Source organism: Macaca nemestrina, chromosome X, assembly GCF_043159975.1.
Source record: "Macaca nemestrina isolate mMacNem1 chromosome X, mMacNem.hap1, whole genome shotgun sequence".
NCBI lineage: Eukaryota > Metazoa > Chordata > Mammalia > Primates > Cercopithecidae > Macaca > Macaca nemestrina.
The window spans coordinates 144,139,569-144,157,541 of NC_092145.1; the positions used below are offsets into that span (position 1 = coordinate 144,139,569).

At 44.7% G+C, this 17,973-nt stretch overlaps 1 protein-coding gene across 3 annotated transcripts in view; it reads left to right on the forward strand.

Moving 5' to 3' along the window:
• LOC105478168 (CTP synthase 2) overlaps positions 1-17,973 on the forward strand; it is a 124,300-nt gene that overhangs the window by 77,358 nt on the left and 28,969 nt on the right. For all 3 annotated transcript variants that reach the window (XM_071088859.1, XM_071088858.1, XM_071088860.1), the window contains exon 15: positions 16,673-16,728. In XM_071088859.1, the coding sequence (XP_070944960.1) occupies positions 16,673-16,728 (56 nt within the window). The remainder of the gene's footprint in view (positions 1-16,672; positions 16,729-17,973) is intronic.

Consider the following 17,973-nt stretch of genomic DNA (forward strand, 5'->3'; position numbering starts at 1 on the left):
GAACTTGGACTGGGAGAGAGAGCCCTGATTCACACTCAGTTCTTTTGAATCCATAGTTCTCTCCTTTATATTTGAACCGGTTCCCTGTTTAATGTCTGTTTACCTGGTCTTAGTGACTCACAAATGAACTTCGAAGCAGGAGGGCAGTTGTGCATCTCAGAAGCATATTTCTCTGTTCCCTGGCAGCCCCAGTGTGGGGAGATGGCTTGCCATTTGATATTTGCTGATCTTTCCACTCCCCGAAAGGTTAATTCTAATTTCTGTGGAACTGTTTTCATAAATTAGCATATTACATAAGAATAACTTACTGTTGAAAACAAACCAAAGCCTTTAATTCAATTTAATAAATGTATCTTGAGTGCCCACTCTGTGCCATGTGCAGATATAATAGTGACCAGGACAGATACCAGCCCTGCCCTCCTAGGGCCTCAAAACAAGCGGAAGAAATGTGACAAAAGGGGAAGGCAGATTGCTAAGGGGACCGGATGCTCAGGAATTGTGAGTGTTCAGTGTCATTTTCGTGAAATTATAAGAATCCCTTAGAATCCTGTGAAGTTATAAGAATTCTTTAGAAAATGCCTTCTTAACTCAAGAAAGAGTAAGACCAGAAATATGAGCTTCTCCTTTAAAGATGAATATAAACCTTCTAAGGAATAGAAAGCTTCCCAGCCAGAATGAAATTTAAAAATGAAAGGCTTCAAAGTGAATACAGTTTCCTCCTTTCTTTGCATAAAAAGCCATTGTTCTCTAAGTCGCTAACATTTTTCCTTACAAATACTATATAAGAATTTTTTTTCTTCATGAGTGTTAGCAATTCTGTAGCTTTCAGGTGTCTTCAGATACTATGAAACTTTATTCAAATAATTGCCTACGTGACAAAAAATGGTTAGTGAAAAATTAATGTCCTAAAATTGTATCTATTGAGAAAGATTCACTGATAATTGTACTAACTTTTTAAAAAGAGCATTGTACTCAATATAGTTAAAAATTTGATAGATATAAGTCTGATTTAAGATTTTTCTTAGCCAGTCGCAGTGGCTCACACCAGCACTTTGGGAGGCTGAGGCAAGCAGATTGCTTGAGCCCAGGAATTCAAGACCAGCCTGGGCAACATGGGGAGACACTGCGTCTACAAAAATTACAAAAATTAGCCTGGCATGGTGGCTCATGCCTGTGGTCCCAGCCACTGGGGAGGCTGAAGCGGGACGATCCCCTGAGCCCAGGAGGTTGAGTCTGCAGTGGGCCATGATGGTGCTACTGCACTCCAGCCGGTAAAAAAGATTTGTTTTTCTTAGTGCTGGATGTGGTGTAATGTGCCTGTAGTCCCAGCTGCTTGGGAGGCTGAGGTGGGAGGATTGCTTGAACCCAGGAGTCGGAGACCAGGCTGGGCAACATAGTGAGACTCTGTCTCAATTTAAAAAATAGAATTTGTTTTTCTTCACAGTAGACATAAAAATATTGATGATTTGATTATTTTTATGAATCTTAAACACAGCACCAAAGCTTGTTTTGAAAAATTTTGAAAACAACTTTACTGAAATATAATTCATCTATTAGTAGTGTACAATTCACTGATTTTTTTTTTTTTTTTTTTTTTTTTTTTTTTTTTTTTGAGATGGAGTCTCGCTCTGTCGCCCAGGCTGGAGTGCAATGGCGCAATCTCGGCTCACTGCAATCTCCACCTCACAGGTTCACGCCATTCTCCTGCCTCAGCCTCCCAAGTAGCTGGGACTACAGGCACCTGCCGACTTTTTTTTTGTATTTTTAGTAGAAACGGAGTTTCATCGTCTTAGCAAGGATAGTCTTGATCTCCTGACCTCGTGATCTGTCTGCCTCGGCCTTCCAAAGTCCTGGGATTACAGGCGTGAGCCACCGCACCCAGCCCAATTCACTGATTTTTTTTAGTGCATTCAGAGTTGTGCAACCATCACTGCAATTTTAGGACATTTTCATCACCTCCTGTAGAAACCCTGTACCCATTAGCTGTCACCAACCCTACTCCCCGCCAACCCCTGGCAACCACTAATCTACTTTCTGTCTATAGGCTTGCCCATATGGACATTTCATGTAAATGGAACCATATGATTTGTGGTCTTTTGTGTCTGGCTTCTTTCTTTCTTTTTTCTTTTTTTATTTTATTTATTTATTTATTTATTTATTTATTTATTTATTTTTGAGACGGAGTTTCACTCTGTCGCCCAGGCTGGAGTGCAGTGGCCGGATCTCAGCTCACTGCAAGCTCTGCCTCCCGGGTTCACGCCATTCTTCTGCCTCAGCCTCCCGAGTAGCTGGGACTACAGGCGCCCGCCGCCTCGCCCGGCTAGTTTTTTGTATTTTTTAGTAGAGACGGGGTTTCACCGTGTTAGCCAGGATGGTCTCGATCTCCTGACCTCGTGATCCACCCGTCTCGGCCTCCCAAAGTGCTGGGATTACAGGCTTGAGCCACCGCGCCTGGCCCTTTTTTCTTTTTTTGAGATAGCTTCACTCTTTCGCCCAGGTTGGAGTGCAGTGGCGCGATCTCGGCTCACTGCAACCTCCACCTCCCAGGTTTAAGCGATTCTCCTGCCTCAACCTCCCGAGTAGCCGGGATTACAGACACCCACTAGCATGCCTGGCTAACTTTTGTATTTTTAGTAGGACGGGGTTTCGTTAGCCACGCTGGTCTCGAAGTCCTGATCTCAGGCGATCTGCCCACCTTGGCCTCCCGAAGTCCTGGGATTACAGGCGTGAGCCACCATGCCTGGTCTGTCTTCTTTCTTTTAGCGTAATGTTTTTTTGCTGCATCCACATTGTAGCATGTATCACTACTTCATTCCTTTTAATGCCAAATAATATTCCATTGTATGGATAGACCGCATTTTGTTTATCCATTCATCAGCTGCTGGACATTTGGGTTGTTTCCAGGCAACAATTTCTTTAATTTTTTCTCCTTAATTTTTTAAAAAGTTCTTTTTCTAAAGGGAAAGAAAATTATGTTGCCTTAAATTTAAGTTGTGCTTCATAGTTTCCAAGAAGCATGTGATACATGAACTTGTGTCCTCACCCTTGTGCAGCACTGTCTTCCACAGGTCTCCAAAAAAGGCCATGCCAGAGATAAGAATGTGACCACTGTGCGAGGCTCTACTGAGTAGCATAAAAATATCAAAACATATAGCATGATAGTGGTTGTTTTTTGGTTTTCTTTTGTTTTTTGAGACGGAGTTTCACTCTTGTTGCCCAGGCTTGAGTGCAGTGGTGCGATCTCGGCTCACTGCAACCTCCGTCGCCCAGGTTCAAGTGATTCTTCTGCCTCAGCCTCCCAAGTAGCTGAGATTACAGGCATGCGCCACCACGCCCGGCTAATTTTGTGTATTTTTAGTGGAGACGGGGTTTCTTCATGTTGGTCAGGCTGGTTTTGAACCCCCAACCTCAAGTGATCTGCCTGCCTTGGCCTCCCAAAGTGCTGAGATTACAGGCATGAGCCACTGTGCCCGGCCGATAGTGTTTTATGGACCTTTTTTTCTCCTAGTCAACGTATTTCTTTTGTAGAATTTTATGTATTTATTTATGTTTTTATAAGCTGGCACGTTTCTTTTGGAGGAGTCCCCCATCCCCTATTGGCACGTTTCTTTTGTAGGCTTTTTTCTAAGTCAGCACATTTTTGCAAGAATGCTATGAACAAAATACATTTGCCTACATTGCCTGTGAAAACAATGAACAATTTTGATAGAAAGCATTTAAATGCTATTCATTTTTTCATTTAAATTTGACTTATAGGCCAGGAGTTACAATGATTGGATTAAATAGAAAAACAGGAAAGTAAAGAGTTCTCTAGTAAAAAACAATGCCTTGAAATAGGATCACAGCCTAAAGATATTGATAGCCACAGTGGATGGATGACTAGAGTCAGCCTATTTTTTTTTTTTTTTCTTTTTGAGACAGAGTTTCGCTCTTGTCGCCCAGGCTGGAGTGCAGTGACACCATCTTGGCTCACTGCAACCTCCGCCTCCCAGGTTCGAGTGATTCTCCTGCCTCAGCCTCTCCAGTAGCTGAGAGTACAGGTGTGCGCTACTATGCCTGGCTAATTTTTTATGTTTTATTTGAGGTGGCCAGGCTAGTCTTGAATTCCTGACTTCGGGTGATCCTTCTGCCTCGGCCTCCCAAGGTGCTGGGATTATGGGTGTGAGCTACCACGCCCAGCCGAGCCTAATTTTTACATTCAAGAACAATTCCTCTTTTTTTCTTAATCACCTGTTAATTCCTTAAGGGTTATGAAAACTATGAATTCACTTTTTCTGAAGTGGAGATTATAGGTTTGAATTGATTTGGACAAAAGTACTGGTAATTATTTGCCCTGTTTATAAGCAGCGTGTTCCTAGAAATTCCCTTCCTGTGTTCTGTGTGTTGTCTTCCTCTGCAAAGTCCTTTTCCTATAAAAGGGCTAATGATAGTGTGTGTAGAATTATCAAAGCTGATTCAAGGGTCCATAGAAATGAGACATTTTTGAGGAAGAGGGAGAGATTTGTTAAAGGATTCAAAATAATTATCCTGATTTGATCACTATACATTATATGTATTGAAACATGACTATGTGCCCCATAAATATGTACAATTATTATTTGTGAATTAAAAAAGAAAGAAGATGTTTTTCTAAACCGTATTATCTATAATCCTCTACCTGAGTATTAATTGCATATCCATGGTCTTTTCCAGACTTCATCAAGATTGGTTTTTATATAGTCTTTTCTGGTAGTATCACTTTTTCCTGTATCTGGTCTTCCTGTCTATGATCTGTGCATATAGTATCTAATTGCGTTAAGGAATCATATTCTGCTGATTCATTTCCTACTGATAAACACTTCACATGGTTTCTGGCATTTTGTTAGAAAAATGCTGAATTGAACATCTTGACACAGTGTTTTCGTTCTTTTGAATATTTCCTTAGGATAGATTTCCAGGAGTTGGATTATTAGGTCAAAGGGTATGAACACTTTTATGACTGATAATTCTGCAAGATTGTTGGAAAGAAGGGCTGAGCAAGGTCATAATGACAATCGCTGTACTTGTGTTCCTGCTTTCCCTAGTCTTTTTGGTAGGATTATTTTTCTTCTTGCTCTATCAGCAGGAACAAAAAGAGCCCTATTTCTGTTCATTGCTACAAAGTGAAAACGTTTGCTACCTCAAATGTTGATTTACTTGTGTGTATAGTGCCCAGGTCTGAAGTCTTTATTAGGACTTAACTATGGGTTGGTAAACTTTTTCAATAAAGGAGCAGATAGTAAATATTTTTGGCTTTGTAGCCATTGTGGTGTGAAAACAGCTAGAGGCAAATATGTGACTGAATGAGCACGGCTGTGTCCCAACAAAACTTTATCTATGGGCGCTGAAAGTTGATTCCATATCATTTTCATGTGGCATGAAATATTATTGTTTGATTTAATTTTTTCAACCAATTTAAAGTGTAAAAACCATTCTTAGTTCAAGGGCCAAACAGAAACAGTCAGGGGGATCCTGTGACTGTAGGCTGGTCCATAGTCTGCTGAATCCTGGTCTAAACAAGAACCTTTCAGCCTGGACAACATAGTGAGACTCTGTCTCTACAAAAAAATTTTAAAAAATCAGCCAGGTGTGGTGGCACACACCTGTAGTCCCAGCTACTCAGGAGGCTGAGGCAGGAGGATTGCTTGAGCCCAGGGAGTTGAGGCTGCAATGAGCCATGATTGTACCACTGCACTCCAGTCTGGGCAACAGAGCAAGGCCCTGTCTCAAAAAGAAAAGAAAATAAAAGAAAAGAAAAAGAACTGCACGTTGAATGAACTCCACAGATGAGGCAGTGAGCTACTCCCATCCTAGGCAGAGTTGAAGGACATCATCTCCCCACTTCTCTACTGGCTTGCATACATATCCTATTTCATGACAGAGAATAGGACTAAGGGGGCTTTCAGAAGCCAGTTGATCTAACCTCTTTATTTTTCAGCTGAGGAAATGGAGGACTGAGAAATGAAGTGGCACACAGTTGGGAGAGTCAGAACTAGGGCTGGGACACTCTTCCCATGTTATTTTCTAGTCTTCTAATAAAACATGCTGTCCTGGCTCCACCGTCTAGTGTTATAATCACTCTCCAAAATGTAACTCTTGGCCAGGCATGGTGGCTCATGCCTGTAATCCCAGCACTTTGGGAGGCCAAGGTGGCTGGATCACTTGAGGTCAGGAGTTTGAGACCAGCCTGGCCATCATAGTGAAACCTTGTCTCTACTAAAAATACAAAAATTAGCTAGGCATGGTGTTATACACCTGTAGTCCCAGCTACTCAAGAGGTGGAGGCAGGAGAATAGTTTGAACCCGGGAGGCGGAGGTTGCAGTGAGCAGAGATCGCACCACTGCATTTCAGCCTGGGTGACAGAGAGACTGTCTCAAAAAAAAAAAAAGAAAGAAAGAAAAAGGTAACTCTTGAAATACACAATTGTTAGACACCTTGATGCTCTACCCTTCAGGTCTGTATATTTTATTGCATGTAAATTGTATCTTGATTTTTAAAAAACTAATTTTTTTCCTTTTTAAAAAAAATTTTAATGTAAAAAAATCTCTATTTCTAAACAAAGGGTTTCTCTTTGTTGCCCAGGCTGGTCTTTAACTCCTGGCCTCAAGCAATCCTCCTGCCTTAGCCTCCCAAAGTGGTGGGATTACAGGCATGAGTCACTGTGTCTGGCCTTAAAAAAGCTTATACTATCTGGAAAGTTAGATAGTAGGGCTTGTCTCCTTGTAGTGATGCTATTAGCCAATTAATTAACTCATTAGACGATTTTTGAAAAGCAGGGAGAAGCGGCACAGTGTGGGTAAGTCTTAAGTGGGGTGCTTTGAAAAGTAAGAAATACAGAATGAGGAGTGGCTAGAGATGGAGGGATCAGTCTCAGGTGAGAGGGGAGCCAGGGGAACACTGAGGAACTAAGTTATTAGATGGTTTTAAGACTCCGAAAATAAACTTTATTGTTTTGCTTGTGGCTCTCAACTGAGAGCACAAGAGATGGGAACATAATAAAGCACAAAGAAATTCAGACAAGGTTCAGAGCTCATTCAGGGATGGTCAACAACTTGATAGTGTCTCTAAAATATTACAAGACCCTGGCCTTAATTTGCTTGGTCAAGTCTCAGATGTGTTGCCAAGACATCCAGCGAGGGAGGCAAGACTATGTCTGTGTTGAGTGTGGTTTCCAAACCACATTGCCACCTGCTAGAAAGAACATGTTTTTCAGACCATTTCAGCTCATGTGTTTGAATACTGCACAATCTGGTGTGTGTGCATTTAGTAGGAATGCTAGCCCCAAACTTATTTATTTATTTCTTTATTTTAGAGACAGGATTTTGCTCTGTTGTCCAGGCTGAAGTGCAGTGGTGTGATCGTAACTTGCTGCAGCCTCGACCTCCTAGACCCAAGTAGTCCTCCTGCCTCAGCCTCCTAAGTAGCTGGGACTACAGCCACATGCCACCACGCCTGGCTAATTTCTAATTTTTTTTTTTTTTTTTGGAGATGGAGTCTTTCTCTGTTGCCCAGGCTGGAGTGCAGTGGCATGATCTCGGCTCACTGCAACCTCTGCCTCCTGGGTTCAAGCAATTCTCCTATCTCAGCCTCCCAAGTAGCTGGCACTACAGGCGCCTGCCACCATGCCTGGCTAATTTTTGTATTTTTAGTAGAGACGGGTTCACCATATTGGTCAGGCTGGTCTCGAACTTCTGACCTCAGGTGATCCACTCGCCTCAGCCTCCTGAAGTGCTGAGATTACAGGCATGAGCCACTGCGCCCGGCCTCAAATTTTTGTAGAGATGGGATCTCTTTGTTGCCCAGGCTGGTCTCAAATTCTTGGCCTCAAGAGATCCTCAATGGCCTTTGGTACACTTTTTCAATAAGGGACCAGATAGTAAATATTTTTGGCTTTGCAGCCATTGTGGTGTGAAAGCAGCTACAGACAAATATGTGAGTGAATGAGCATGGCTGTGTCCCAACAGAGTTTTATTTATGGGTGCCAGAAGTTGATTTCATATCATTTTCACGTGGCATGAAATGTTCTTCTTCATTTTGTCCAGCCATCAACCTAATTTAAAGCTCCCAGATTCTCTATGCCCTCCAAACCAGCACCCAAACAGTTAGGGAGCACTTACCCTTAGAAGCAGGGGAATGCCACGAGGTGGAAGGGCGCAGAGAAGGCCCACAGGCTCCAGGATAGAGAGGAGGGAAGAGGTGGGCCTTGAGCATGGGGTTGTACTGTGGGCTCCCTATAGGGAGGTGTATCTGGTCCAGTTAAGAATGCAACACAACGTAGGGCCGGGCGCGTTGGCTTACGCCTGTAATCCCAGCACTTTGGGAGGCCGAGGTTGGCGGATCACCTGAGGTCGGGGGTTTGAGACCAGCCTGACTTACATGGAGAAACCCAGTCTCTACTAAAAATACAAAATTAGCCAAGTGTGGTGGCGCATGCCTGTAATCCCAGCGAGGCAAGAGAATCGCTGGAACCCGGGAGGCAGAGGTTGCAGTGAGCCAATATTGCGCTATTGCACTCCAGCCTGGCCAACAAGAGTGAAACTCCATCTCAAAAAAAAAAAAAAGGAAAAAAAAAAGAGAGAATGCAACACAACAAACTTGAAGGAATGAGGAGCCCAGGGCAGTGCAGTTTATACAACTGGAGACCAGGACCTGGTGATTTCCAGAGTTCTGTGAAGCTGGCCCTCATCCTCAGAGCAGATGACATGGGGACAGTGAGGTTTGATGCAGGCAGATGACAGCTGGCAGAGGAGGCCAGGGAGAGCTCCTCAGGTTGATGCTGGCAGGAGCATGACACGACTCTGGGATACAAGACACCAGTGAAGCCTTCCGGACCCGGCAAGTGGAAATGGAATGCTTTCAGAAAAGGCTTCGTTCCTTTCACGGACCTTCTCTGCATTTCCTTGTATTAAAGAAGAACTTGACTAAAACGACCAGTTCTGCTTTAATGTAAGGGCAAAAGGGTTTTGTTTGGAAAGAACAGAGGCACGAGGCCGGTTAAAAAGATATTGAGACCCAGTGCTGGGAGTCCCGGTACAGTTTATGGCATTGCAAATGCAGAGTGGTTAAATCTAAAATGTGAAAGAGCTGAAAGAAATGGGGAGAAGTTTTCAGGGGCTAGAAAAATGGCTTTGGCTTTCTTGTCTCTTATCGAAGCACTGATGTGGAAAAACAGCTTCTGGCTCCTGGTGTGATTAGATTAGGAAATTTGAAAAATAAAACCAAAACCAACACTGAACATTCGTGAAACATTAGAGCAGGGAAAAAAAAAAAAAAGAAAAACCATGTTAAAAAAAATCCTCGACTGAGTTAATGAGGTAATTTACATAACAATTTAAAAGAGGTCGCCAGGGATTTAGGAACCCTGAGAGTCCATGCCATGGTAATTTGTCATTGTGCTGAGACACAAATTCCAGAGGAGCGTGGCAGGGTTTCGTGAGAGCTGCATACCACTTGGCGAGCCTCCCTGCCTGTCCCCAGAGCCCAGGTCCACACTGCAGGGTGGCTGTCTTCTTACTGCTTCTTGCCTTTTACTGGGGAAACCATTCGCTAAAGCGTGTTTGTTAATATGGAGGTTCATAGGTCTGGGACATAGCACCTTTCATCCTAACAACAGATGGCATTGCTGCCCCCTCTCTAGACAAGCACTTGTCCTTATCACTTCACCGAAGGGAACTAGTGGAGTGGTTAAGAGCCCAGCGCCTGAAGCCTCTGATCACCGGAGGCCCCTTGGGCCTCAGCTCTCAGTCTCTGGCTGTGTGGAGCTACTTACCCTCACCACGCCTCAGTTTCTGCATTTGAAAGACAGAGATAAGAGCGCCGGCCTCATGGGGTTCTTGTGAGGGTTAAATAAATGATATGCGGAGCCCTTAGAACAGTGCCTGGCGCAGAAAAGGCACTGTTTAAGTGTGGCTGATGTTTGAGAGCATGGACCTGTGATCTTCTCAAAGCTCGGGGCAAACGTCAGTTAGTGACCTGGCATTAAGAATGAGGTCCCGCTAGGGGAGTGGGAGGGAAGAAGACACTTCCCCTTGCTCTTGCAAGGTTCTTTCTATTCTGTCTTTCTTGGCTGCTAGCTCCCCACCTGTCAATGCATAAGATCTAAGAAAAGAGATGCCAAGAACGAGATAAGAATACTAAATGGAAAACAAATGAAATAAAAGTGATGAAAGGTGGGGTGTGGTGGCTCACGCCTGTAATCCCAGCACTTTGGGAGGCCGAGGTGGGTGAATCACTTGAGCTCAGGAGTTTGAGACCAGCCTGGCCAACATGGAGAAACCCCATCTCTACTAAAAGTACAAAAATTAGCCAGGCGTGGTGGTGCATGCCTGTAATCCCAGCTACTTGAGAGGCTGAGGCAGGAGAATCACTTGAACCCAGGAAGTGGAGGTTGCAGTGAGCCGAGATCGCGCCACTGCATTCCCGCCTGGGTGACAGAGTGAGACTCTGTCTTAAAAAACAAAACAAAAACAACAACAACAAAAGTGATGAAAAAGAATGCAATGCTATAATATAGTGTTAAAAGCAAAGACACATTTTTCAACTCAGATGTTTTATATTAGAAAACTGAGATAAAAGCAGATCAGGAAGATAAAATTAGGGAAGGGGGAAGAGTTTAGATACGAAAAGAAATGAAATATTTTATAAAAATTGGAGAAATGACTTTCAAAAATTCCAAAGTAAGAAATAAAGGAGAAAGGTAGGAGAAAGTAAAGGAGAAATATAGGAGAACATAAAGGAGAAATGAAGGAGCCAGCTGTGGCTGGCCGCGACTCATTGCTTTCTGAGCACCAGTAATTAAGACATTCCTCTCATCACCCCTAGGACCCAGCCACCATTTTGCACAAAAGAAAGGAATCTTAGCAAAGTTAAGTCACTCATCCAGGTCACTTGTTAGAAAGTCATTGAGCTGACTCTGACCACCTCACTGTACCAAACGACTGGACCTTAATCAAAGAGGGGGCGGAAGAACCCAAACAGCTCCCAGAGCTGAGTGCTGCCCTCACTGAGAATCCTGAGAAAAGGTTCTGCAGGTTTCGGGAGTGTCTTGTGGGTGGAGAGCAGGGAGTGCAGAAAGCAAAGAGCCTACCCCAGGCTTCTTCTGAAAGCCAGTCTGAAGCCACGGGTTTAGCTTAAGGATAGACACAAGCTCTGAGTCAGTATTGCACTGAGCATCTAGGCCAGTAGGGCCGGGGAGGGAATGCAGACAGGCAGGTGTGAGAAATACCACAGCTTCAGCTCAACAATCAGCAACAGCTACACTGAGCCTCAGAGTTAGGAAGGCAGTAAGGAGTGATGGGGACTGTGGCAAATCAGCAAGCATGTGCCCCATCAAAGAAGCGACTTCCACAGCTGATAGTTGTATGAAGAACTGTGGATTCGCTGCTGCCAGTCTTCTAAATTTTCAAGAGAATCTGGAAATCTGGGAGTTTTATGTAAAATCTCCTGACTTTTCAATGTTGGCAACTTATTTACATTTTTAAAATATTGTGTGTTTGCCAGCACTCTGCAAGTGATACAACAAATATCTGCACCCTGGGAAGCCTCTTAGGATCTTTGAATTAGATAAGCACTGAATTAGATAAGCATCAGCAAATTCTTGCACATACAAGAGAACTCTGGTCCTTAAAATGCCTAATTAGCAGAAGGCATGGATGCGACTAGTCTTAAAAGTGAAGTAAGTTAAGACACTGGTGCAAAAAAGACATTTGTGTAAAAGCAAGGCAGTTCTACCAAGAAAAGAGGTAATGAAGCCCAGCACGTAGTGGTTTTACTTTTGTACCAACGTATTAGATGCTATGGGTGATCGCTTTAGCCCCCTGGAAATAGGAGATATGGCACCTGGGGAAAGGTAAGGATCAGAAGGTATAGAATGGGAGTGGACAGCTATGTGGGTGATAGCTTCCCGGGGAGCGAATGTGGGAGAAGAAAAGAGGGTACAGTCTTGGGCAGGGGTCCCCAGTTGAGGATGACGAACAGGTAGATGGGGCAAAAAGTGCCTGGGGGAGCAGAGGTCACAGAAGGGGAAGGGGGGCAGCTGAAGACAGACCTGCTGGATTTTAGAGGGCAGTTCTGTAAAGTCACAGGAACAAAACCCAGGTTGCAAAGGGTGGGAGTGGGAGTTTTGAATAAAGGGTGAGTCAGAGCAAGAGGACATCGTGGACAAGAGTGGGGCTGGATGATTTTTGTTTTTTATTTAAAAAAATTAATTGTGGGCCGGGCGCGGTGGCTCAAGCCTGTAATCCCAGCACTTTGGGAGGCCGAGACGGGCGGATCACGAGGTCAGGAGATCGAGACCATCCTGGCGAACACGGTGAAACCCCGTCTCTACTAAAAAAATACAAAAAACTAGCCGGGCGAGGTGGCGGGCGCCTGTAGTCCCAGCTACACAGGAGGCTGAGGCAGGAGAATGGCGTAAACCCGGGAGGCGGAGCTTGCAGTGAGCTGAGATCCGGCCACTGCGCTCCAGCCCCGGCGACAGAGCGAGACTCCGTCTCAAAAAAAAAAAAAAAAAAAAAAATTAATTGTGGTAAAATATGCATAACATAAAATTTACCATCTTAACCATTTCCTAGTGTACAGTTCAATTGTGTTAAGTACATTACATTGTTGTACAGTCTCCAGAACTCTTCTCATCTTGCAAAACTGGAAACTATACCCATTAAACAGCAACTCCCCCTTCCCTGACCCCTGGGAAACCACCATTCTATTTTCTTTCTTTCTTTTCTTTCTTTTTTTTTTTTTTTTTGAGACAGAGTCTCGCTTTGTTGCCCAGGCTGGAGTGCAGTGGCACAATCTTGGCTCAGTGCAACCTCTGCCTCCAGGTTCAAGCAATTCTCCTGCCTCAGCCTCCCGAATAGCTGGGATTACAGGCATCCACCACCACGCCCAGCTAATTTTTGTATATTTAGTAGAGATGGGATTTCACCATGTTGGCCAGCCTGGTCTCGAACTCCTGACCTCAAGTGATCTGCCCACCTTGGCCTCCCAAAGCGCTGGGATTACAGGCATGAGCCACCATGCCTGGCCTCTGTTTTCTGTTTCTTTGGGTTTGACTACTCTAGATGATACGGACGGGAGACGGGGAAATACTGGGTAGAAGAGGGCGATTCTCTGGCAAAGGCCCCACCCTCAAGCCTGGAAGCCTGTGGCCCTAAATAAGAACAAGCATTCCTGTTTTCACACCCAAATGTTGCCTTTTGGCCTGCCATGCCCCCTATCCTGTACTATATAAACCCCAAGCCCCAGACTCCCTAAGCAGAAAAGCGGTGTGGCAGAGAAGGAGAGAAGAGAAGGAGCATCTGAAAATGGAGAGGAGTTCGGCTGGGGACCATTGGAGAGGAGATCGGCCGCTGGACAGCCAAACTCCAGGGGAAGATCATCTTCCCACTCCATCTCCTTTCCTCCTCCCCATCCATCCTGCTGACAGCCACCTCTACTACTCAATAAAATCCCCGCATTCATCATCCTTCAAGCCCATGCGTGACCTGATTCTTTCTGAATGCCAGACAAGAACCCAGGCACCAAGAAGGCACTGGGCTGGCTAACACTTAAGCCGTCTGTGGACGGCAGAGCTAAAAGAGCACTGTACCAAGACCACTGGAGTTTCCGTAGTCACAGGCACCTACTCCTAGATGCTACTGTGCAGCCGGAGCCCAAAAGTGTTCACCCTGGATCCTGCACCTGCCCATCTGTGTGCTCCCCTTCCCATGAGGGGTTTGAGTGCACACAGTGGCTGAACAGATGAGCCACACCCGTGTCGCGCGTCCTGCAAGGGGGGTCAGGGAACTCTGCCGTTTTATCGATGCCTCCTATAAGTGGAATCATACGGTATTTGTCCTTTGATGAGTGGCTTATTTCACTTAACATATTGTCTTCAAGGTTCATCCATATCGTAGCATGGGACAGGATTTTCTTCCTTTCGAATGCAGAATAATATTCCATTGTGTGACTGGATATGCACATTTTGTTTATCCATTCATCCCTCAGTGAACATTTGGGTTGCTTACACCTTTTAACTTGTGTAGCTTTTTTGGGGGGATATTTTGGCTCTCAAAAGGAGAAAGGAAAAAATTAGGTTCAGTTGCTAGGATTACTCACATGAGGGTAGGCATGGGCAGGACCATTAAAGGGGTAAAAATATATTCTGTATGAGGCAGTATCTACCCAGTAGCAAATTAGAGAAAGGTGGTTTTTGTTTCTGATAACCCTTTTATCCACATTTTTGGTGTCTTTCTGCCTGCATTGGGAGTGCTTTATAGGTCCTAAGACTTCTGTTGGTTTTCTTTCTCTAAAGCTTTGCTGACATTTACTTCTTAAGTGAACATTTTATTTTGTCTCCAAAAAGACTAGGACAGAAAGGAAGACTGAGTCACTTTGTTGTTGAGATTTTCCCCCATTCCTAGGATCATTGCATGCCACCTGTGACAGAGGACTGCTCTTAAGAATGTGGTGTGTAATCAAATCAGAATCAATGGTACTGGGGTACCCGGGCCACTCTTCCTTCCTTCCTTCCTTCCTTCCTTCCTTCCTTCCTTCCTTCCTTCCTTCCTTCCTTCCTTCCTTTCTTGCTTCCTTCTTTCCTTTCTGACAGCATCTCACTCTGTCACCCAGGTTGGCAGGTTGGAGTACAGTGGTGACATCTTGGCTTACTGCAATCTCCACCTTCCAGGTTTAAGTGATTCTTGTGCCCCAGCCTCCTGAGTAGCTGGGATTACAGGTGCACACCATCATGCTGGGCTAATTTTTGTATTTTTAGTAGAGATGGGGTTTCACCATGTTGGCCAGGCTGGTCTTGAACTCCTGACCTTAAGTGATCCGCCCCCTCTCGGCCTCCCAAAGTGCTGGGATTACAGGTGTGAACCACCGCGCCTGGCCTTCCTGATGCTTCTGTGTTTTCTAACTGTATGTTATTGTGCTTTATTTCCCATTTTTCTTTTAATTTTTATGAAACAATTGTTTTAGTTTAGGCTGTCCTGAATGACCCCTGTCAGTGGTATGTTGGCATTCTCTCAGAGGAACTCCCTGCCCCCACTGTCCTCTTTTTTCTAAAATACATACCTTAAATATTCACTATCATTCATATCATCACCAGGGAGCTCAGTCTATATGGACAGAATTGCAAATACAAGTTCAGCTGCGATCATTGATCGTACAAAGTTGTATGAGAATACAACCCTTTTGTGTTTGCTTGATCCAAGTCAAAAGCTCAAACAAGACACAAAGAAAGCATTTCTTTGGTTTTTCTTGGTTGAAACATCGTGTTCCAGCCTCATGATGTCTTTGAGAGTCTGATAATTCCCTGCCTGTTGAACTGAGCATGGCTCCCGATTCTGTTGGAGTTTGAACATGACTTCCAGCACTGTTATCTTCTTAACCCTTGGCTGTGTACCTGGGGTCTGCGTTTTGAGGGCTGGTGCTGTAGGAAGAGTCTCTGGCCTGCTCAGACTGCTCCAGTGCTGGAACCCACTCGGTCCCTGGGCCATCCTGCTTCTCCACATGCTCCAATGGGGGCATTCATTTTATTATTATTATTATTATTATACTTTAAGTTCTAGGGTACATGTGCACAACGTGCAGGTTTGTTACATAGGTATACATGTGCCATGTTTGTTTGCTGCACCCATCAACTCGTCATTTACATTATGTATTTCTCCTAATGCTATCCCTCCCCCAGTCCCCCGCCCCCGACAAGCCCTGGTGTGTGATTTTCCCAATGGGGGCATTCTTGAGAGGTTTTCGTGATGGATCTGACTCCTATTCACCTGACAATGAAGTCACTAGGCAGCTCGCTGATCGCTGTGCCCATCGCCACACTGGTCATGCCCAGGGTGCTGCGCTTAGCTGCAGTGCCTCAGCTACGTAGGCATGTTTAGGCAGCTCCCCAGATGATTCTCAGCCACACGCCCCTGGTTAAGAGCTGTTGGCATAGATGTACTATCATTTAATCCACCAGTTCTTCTATTCTTGATGCTCAGCTTGCTTCCAATTGTTTGCTATTAAATAATTCAGCAGTGCACATCTTTGTGGTTAAGTCTTTGTCCTCATTTCTATTTTCTGGGATAAATTCTGAGAAGTCCAATTGTAGGATCATAGGATAGGTACATTTTTAAGCTGGGGTACATTTTGAATGTGGCCAGTACCGTGTGAAAATCTGGAGGGGGCTGGTGGAGTGGAGAAAGCATTGGGCCAGGTGTGAGGAAGCCTGGGCTCAAGAACAGGCTCTGCTGCCCAGCAGGGCAGGGCTTTGGGCAAGTCCCTTCCCTGTCCCCAGTTTTGTTTTCTTCCTTTATAAATGAGCCTCATTACAAATCTGCACTGAAGCGATAGTGCAGACATAACCGTCTCTTGGTCCCGCAGACAGGTGTATATAAGGAGGGCAGATCTGCTGGATTCCATGGTGGACTTGTGTAGCATCTGGCTTCCTTTTATGCAATGGTGATGGTTTACTTGAGAATTGCTTCAGGGTTTCAAAGAAGCTATCGCCATCTTCTACTAGAAAAGAAGAAAATCTAGATGACTATGTGGAGTCTATTAGTTCGTTTTTAGTCCTCTGATAGATAGATAGCGATCCAAGCACCTTCCTCCACAAAGTGTCATGGATGTGCTTATAAAGCTGCTTACTCTAATATTAATCTCACTCTTGTATCTTTACAGGGAAACTTTATGGTGATGTTCCTTTTATAGAAGAAAGACACAGACATCGGTTCGAGGTATGGCTTTCATGCTGAATTACTGGGGAATATGGATGCTTAGTGTGAGGAACCCAGTGATTACCAGCTGAGCCTCTGGAAAAGGTGTCCAGCCTGGTGGTATTCACAGGGCTCAGAGAGAGCCAAATTTCCCACAGTCTCCCACTTCCAGAGGAGATGGGCGGTGAGGGGCGGGGAGGGGGTGGGGGGTGGAGACTCTCATCTTTTTGGCTTTCCAAAGGTAAAATCTTTACGTACCTGCACACGGGGCCTATCAATGCCCTTTGTTACTCTAACTGCCATCTTCTAAATCATGATAAGGCCGTCATTTCTTATCCTTAGCCCCCACCCTTTATTTTGCCAGGTTTGTGGAAAAGAGGACTTGAATCTTCTGAGAAGGATCCAAGTGCCTTTTGGGATGGGGGTGCATCCCTGGGTATCAGGGGGTGATTGGTTTGAGAACCTCTTTGGAAATTTACATTAAGCTTGAAGCTTAGCGTCACATAACTAAAAGGAGTTAATTGTTGAGGTTGCCACATGAGAAACAGGTTTCTCGAAATGTAGATCGTCTATGCCAGGATTAATGAGTGTGTCAGTTATGATGCATTTGACTGTGAAGAACAGAATCCCTGCTTGTTATCACTCAAACCAGCCTAAACATTAAGGAAATTTGTTATCTCAGCCACCAGGTAGTCCAGAGGCTGGGCAGGCTCCAGGCATGGTACAACCAGGGCTCCTGTTGTCTCTGTGGTTATCTCAGCCCTACCCTTGTCTGTGTGTCTGCTTCGTCCTTTAGCTGGTCTCCCTCATGGTTCCCAGGTGGCTGCCAGCAGCATCTGGGACAACAGGCATCTCTCCAGACAGGGAAATCGACTTAGATTACCTGCCCACCTGTGAACTAGTAGCCATTTTCAGGGCAATGCTGAACATCAGTGGCTTAAACCTGGGTTCTTGCAATATTCATCTTCCAAGAGGGCTGGGTTTATTATGTTTGGCTTAGACCAGTTAGAACCAGTTTCTGAAATGGGACAGATGGCGTTTCCTGGTTCATATAGGGGTGAAGTGGATACCAGGACAAGCCTAGGGCTCTGTTTTGAAGGAGGACTTGTGGGAATCAATGCTGATTAGGCAATGAACAGTGTCACTATGACCAAGGAACATAATTTGGTATGTGTAGGACATTTTTGGTCTTATTTCCATTGGGAACGGGCCCAACTGGTGGGATAAAAATTATTGAGCTGCTTTGCCTAAGTGGCAATGAGAAGG